At 50.8% G+C, this 6,000-nt stretch overlaps 1 protein-coding gene across 1 annotated transcript in view; it reads left to right on the top strand.

Moving 5' to 3' along the window:
- The first annotated feature begins 554 nt into the window (after positions 1–554).
- Positions 555–6,000, top strand: part of PTCHD1 (patched domain containing 1) — a 53,794-nt gene continuing 48,348 nt past the window's right edge. The window contains exons 1-2 of the mRNA XM_060087756.1: positions 555–598; positions 1,015–1,366. Coding sequence (XP_059943739.1) covers positions 1,016–1,366 — 351 coding nt within the window. The 5' untranslated portion in view covers positions 555–598; position 1,015. The remainder of the gene's footprint in view (positions 599–1,014; positions 1,367–6,000) is intronic.

Genomic DNA, 6,000 nt, shown 5'->3' with positions numbered 1-6,000 from the left:
TTGAGGGGCGCGCAGCAGAACTGTCCAACCCACTCTGGAGTGCCCCTAATTGAGAGCGAGAAGACTCTCCAGAGGCGCCTTTGGAGTGGACGTGCCCCAGACTCACACCCGGACTCTGTGGTCCCGCGGAAGCTGCAATGTTGGGGATATTTTAAATGGCTCTTACTTGAGAGGAGGCGTGATTTCCACGTTCGAGCGTCTTCGCTCCCAACCCCCTCTCCGCACCAGCCAGTGCGCGCCACCACCTGAGCCTGGCGAGAGAGCCTGGGCGCACGCAGTCTTCAGCCTCTTCCTTTCCGCCTCTGGGGGGATTTGGCTCTGAGCGGGTCCGCCCGACGCCCCCCGGGAAAACTCTTTACTTTTTGTTTGGAAAATCGGGGCCATTTCTTTATTCATCTCTGGGCCTCCCGGAGGAGGACAGGGGAGGGGAGGGCGTGCGCGGCGGGCCGGGCCGGGGGAGGGGAGTGCGGGGAGGGGAGGGGACTGGGTGTAGCCTGGAATTCTCCGTCCTCGTGCTCCTAGGCTGGCGCGCAGAAGCTCCCCGCGATAGCGCCGCCGCCACTCCCCGCGCCACCCCGTCGTTGGCCTCGGGGGTCGGGTGAGTGGGGTCATGACGCGCCGCGGGGGCTGCCCCGGGCACCTCCGGCGCTGAGCCGGGACGCTGCCCCGCCGCTCCGAGCCCCTCTGGCGGGGAGGCGGCGGGGGGTGGGGAGGGCGCACGGGGTAGGGCGGGGTGGGGGCGGCGCGGAGGCCGCCAAGCTGGGGGGCTCTCCGGGCCGGCGCGGCCGCGGGCAGGAGGGCGTGTCTCCGGCCCGAGGGGACCCTCCCGAGGCGCGGCGCGGGACTCCCCGATGGTGGTGCCGCGGCTCCGGGAGAGCACCGGGTCTCGCCTCCGCCGCCGCCGCCGCCGTCGCCGCCGCCGCGGGCGCCACCACCGCCGCCGCCGCCGCCGCCGCCGCCCGAGCCCGCGCCGAGCGTGCGCCTCGCCCTCCTCCCGCGCCCGCTCTGCTCTAGGATGCTGCGGCAGGTTCTGCACAGGGGCTTGAGGACGTGTTTCTCCCGGCTCGGCCACTTCATTGCCAGTCACCCTGTCTTCTTCGCCTCGGCGCCGGTGCTCATCTCCATCCTGCTCGGCGCCAGCTTCAGCCGCTACCAGGTCGAGGAGAGCGTGGAGCACCTGCTGGCGCCCCAGCACAGCCTCGCCAAGATCGAGCGCAACCTCGTCAACAGCCTCTTCCCGGTCAACCGCTCCAAGCACCGGCTCTACTCGGACCTGCAGACCCCTGGGCGCTACGGCCGGGTCATCGTCACCTCCTTCCAGAAAGCCAACATGCTGGACCAGCATCACACCGACCTGATCTTAAAGGTGAGAGCGGGGCGGGCACGGGCAGCCTCTGCGGGCGCCGCTGCCGCGGTTGGGCTGGCTGAGCGCGGGGGTCCGGGCTGAGAGCGCCTCCTCTCCCATCCCAGGCGACTGCCGCAGGGGCTCTGCTGCACCGCGCGCCCCTCGAAGGCCGCCCGGAGCCTCCCAGCCTCCCGGGCGGGGAGCGTCCGGGTCCGGGCCCGGCCCTGCCCTGGCCGCCGTCGCCGCCACGCCGGCAGCCGCTGCAACAGTTGGGGCGGCGGCGGCCACGGTGCTGTGGTCGGTGCGCTTGTTTTGGTTGCAGTGGTCTTGGGGGCGGGGAGGCTTTGGGGTAACTGGGCCAGAAGGAACCGAACTAGAGAAGACATTCTAGAAAGTCCTGCTACTTGAAAACAAAATACTATCTTGGGGGGATTCAGAGACCCCTCTCCCCTGTCCTCATTCCTTCTCCCTTCCTCTGACCCCGGAGTGTTTTGGAAAAGGCTGCTCGGAGGGGCTGTGAGCGGGATGGTAAGAAAATGCCTCCCATCCACCAGAAAGAAGTGTGGTCCTGGAGAGAGGACGGGGCTGCCCTGCTGCCCTCTTCCCCGGGCGAGGTAGCCATCTCTGACTTCTAGGGGGAGAGAGAACGTTTGTAATTCGCAGTTGTTTCATCTTTCACGGTAGCTCCTCTCCTTTGAAATGCAAAAAGTTCTTTGGGAAATGGGGGATTCGACTGATGCACTTTCATTTGGGTGTATTTGGGGTGAGGGTGAGGGTGAGGGGCAGAGCCAGAAGGGGGAGGACAGAAGCCAGGCTGTGTGGCCCTGAGAAGAGCACGGGAAACCGAGCAGCTGGTTAGAGGGTGACACTCAAAGAAACAGGGTGTGCTGTCAGCCTGAGGTGGGAATTTCATGTAAAAAGTGAGGTTAATGGTGATAACTTTCAGGAAGTTCCTAAGAAAAGCAGAGGAGTGAGGACTAGAGTTGGAAAAGTGGAGACCTTGGGAGAGAAAAGCAGAAATAGGTGAGAATGTTCCATCCAAGCCCTGGTGGGGATTCTGGGTCTTGTTTACTTAAGGTACTCCTCTGGGGAGGGCAGACAGGAGCCAGTCCCAGCTGGAGCCCTGGGGCCGAGGGATGGAAGGTGCTGGTTTTGTGTGGGTCTCTGGTCCAGATCCAGGATTGGAGGCTGGTTAGATTTCTAGTCTCCTAATCCCACCGGGAGTCAGCCAGTGAACCTGGGGGACTCTTTGCTTCTCTTTTACTCTACAGGTAACCCCCTAGAGACAAGCGAATTTCCCCCCCCACCCGGTATTTGTTGACATGTTATCAATCAGCAATTAGTAATGAGGGGAATCTGACTAGAGACTCAATGCAATTAGGACCTTCCCACATTGGGTGGCTCGTGGTATTTTTAATGGCACACACATCACACATACTCACCACAGAACCTTAGTAACATTAATCCTGAGTTTGCTTTTTTCATGATTATGTTTCCAACATCGAAGTGGGTTTTTTCCCCCCGATACTTTAGTTACCGTATTTTGACACACAGATAAATACTGCTCCAAATGCTTTCCCAAGAAAACATGTAGTAGTTTCATCATAGGCTTAAGGAAACTATAATTTAGCCAGTCCTGACATTTAGAAAGCTGCCCCATCTTTTGATAGATGATCTACTAAATGATGTTTCTCTTTGTTTTTGTTTTTTGTTTTTTTGAGGTGATGTTTCCACTGGCTTGTTTTTTGGGATTTTTTTCCCCCTAACTGTCACGCCACTCTGACGGGCAGTCACCAGTTCTGTTCACTCTCAAGGTTAATGAGACATCAACAGGCACATCAGATGCCTTTTCAACTGGACTGTTTCTCTCCTATTGGATTTTGATCTGTTCAGGACAGAAAACCGTATTAGAAGAGAAAGTTGGGACTGGAGAGCCAGGGAGGCTGGCTTTGCCTTCATATCTAAAGGGCAACTTTAAAGGACGGTGGTCTTGTGAGTGAATTGTTTTAAGAAATGGGATGTTTTTTCGTGTTCTAGGTTTCTGGGGAAGATCAAAACCAAGTGGCATAGTGGTCAGAACTCATTTCTAGCTGATGGCTCTCTGGTGAAAATGAATTCACAGAGCTTATGAAAACCCAGACTCATGAAACTGAGGGAACTGCCTTCAATTTTGTATATCCATCTTTTTCTTCTTATATCCAACGCCTATATTTGGTAGGTATGGAGCTAGGGGACAGAAAAATGGACCCTCGGTAGTCATGGTACTGTAAAGTGTGGGAACAAGCACTTACTTTTTCCCTCTCTTTTTCTATTAGAGACATGAAAGATGTGTCCTTTACACAAGATGTTAGGAGTGAAAGAGTCACTGTTTCTGCCCTTACTAGTGTTATTCTGATACTTTGTTGCTGGCATCAAGGGTAGCACTGAGAGTTAACATTGTAGACAACACCAGCCAGCCCCTGCCTGTTTTATAACAGCGCACTGGAAGTAAAGTGAGCAAAGCATAACCAGGGTTTGAGGCTTTCTCGTGCCCCACGACAAAAGTGAAGGAAGTAACTTGCAGGGCTGTGTCACTCACTCCTCATGGTGCTCTGGGGTTGTACCTACTCAATGAAGGCGATCCTTCTTGCAATATTAGTCCAGCTACTTTCTGATCAAAAATAGACTGGGAAGGGATGATAACAAAAAATGAAAATCCAGGTTGGTTTTTTCAAAAACATAATTGAGAGTATCAGAGAAAAAAATAATCCACCCTTGACAACCCAGCTGATCTGCTTTGGAGGAGCTTTCTCAAATTCATGCAAGTGACATGACTGCCATACTCTGACCTCTGCAGCGTTAGAATCTGACCACAAACTATGAGACAGGTGACTCTCCCTAGCAATGGTTTCCTCTGAAGCCTACAGGGCAAAGATGTAATTTTGGGTGAAAGTAGGTGGGGCGTGATGGTACTGGCAAAGGATCAACCATTAATTTCTGAACCCCTTTAAATACATGTTGATCTTCAAAAGTCTTCATTTCACTAGAATATTAAATTTAACTCATTACTATATTTTAACAAAAATCCATGATGTTCATCTCAGAGCAAATTTCAGAGTAGCGCCTCCCGAGCTTTTATGGATATGTTTCTTCCTGATCACCTAAAGTGAAGTGTAAGCAGGTCTTAGTTGATAACTGATCTGGCTGTGATCAAGTCAATACTTGATTTGTTCCATGTGTGTAAAGAACCAATTTAGCCCATTCCTTATAATAATGATATCACCTTCATAACAGCTTATAAGTTATAAGCATATAGTATGTTTAAATACATCAAACACCTAAGGGTAGGCAGGAGAAATGGTGTGATTCCATTTTACCGATGAGAAAACTGTGCCTTAGAAATTAACCGAATTATCTATAGAAAACAAGACAAGGACAGAACCCGGACTGTGACCCAGGGCTCTGACTCCCCGCCCAGGGCTCTTTTCACTATCATTTACTGCCTCCCGTATGATAAACTACTTGAGTGATTTTAAATGTATAGTTTTGGCATCCAAATGAGGTATATTCATCCCAAGTCTCATCCCCACCCTATACCGTTGTTCTAACAGTGGCAGTTGGATCATAAGGACGTTCTCTCGACTGATGCTGCCTAGTGTCAATGGAAATCCACTTACACAAACTCTACATGCCCAAAGTAAAGCATAAGATACTTGTAATGAGCAATATACAAAGACAGAAAGATAGACTATTTTACTGGAAAAAAATCTCTGGATGATTGAATGCAGCGATTTCCTGTTTGAGTGCTGTTCATTGGCCAGGTCCGGGTGAATTCAACTCCAATGCCTCACTCGCACAGTCCCTGGCACATAGTAGGCCTTCAGTAAATATCTGTCCAAGGGACCTGCCCTAGTTTGCTCAGACATTTACGTGATGGGCAAAGAAAATTCCACAGAAACTACTCTGAAATGTATTTTCAAAATGACATTTTTATGTGTACAACTTTATAGGCAGATTCTAAGGCTTCTCTTTTTCCAAGATACCATTCTTCCTTTCTCTTTTTCCAAGATCACCTCTGTAGTCATATCAAAAGAGGGAAGGGATATGGGGACAGATGTATATGTATAACCGATTCACTTTGTTATAAAGCAGAAACTAATAAAAAACGTGAAAAAAAAAAGAATATCTACCCAGATACTTTAAAAAAAAAAAACAACACTTTTCAGCTTTGCACTTGCATAGGGGCGTCTCCTTTGCATAACGTCCTCTTTTTCAGGGGGACCTCATAGGCTGTTTTATTCCAAACCAAGGGAAGGACACATACTCACTATGCAGACATTCTTCCTTTTACTGGGGAATCTCATTTTGTTCAAATATTGAGTTTCTACTTTATTTAAACTTTTCATGTTTAATTATATTAAGGAGAATTAAGTTGCAAAATGAGATGGATAGAATGTAACTTGGAATTATTTAATTCAAGCTCTCCACGAAGCGCAGCACAACAGCTCACTCAGGGTCACAAAGACCTGATGGCTGGATCAAGATCCCAGGTTTTCCAAATACTGTCTCAGCACTTTCAGTCATCATAGGAATCGCCATTATATCTTTCTCTACAGTCTAAGGATCGGCAAATTCCAGCCTATTTTTGAGCGTAGGAGTTTTTACATTTTTTAAAG

The sequence above is a fragment of the Mesoplodon densirostris genome, chromosome X (genome assembly GCF_025265405.1).
Source record: "Mesoplodon densirostris isolate mMesDen1 chromosome X, mMesDen1 primary haplotype, whole genome shotgun sequence".
Classification (NCBI taxonomy): Eukaryota; Metazoa; Chordata; class Mammalia; order Artiodactyla; family Ziphiidae; genus Mesoplodon; species Mesoplodon densirostris.
The sequence above is the reverse complement of the archived record's forward strand: the minus strand, read 5'-3'. Positions and strand labels throughout refer to the sequence as shown.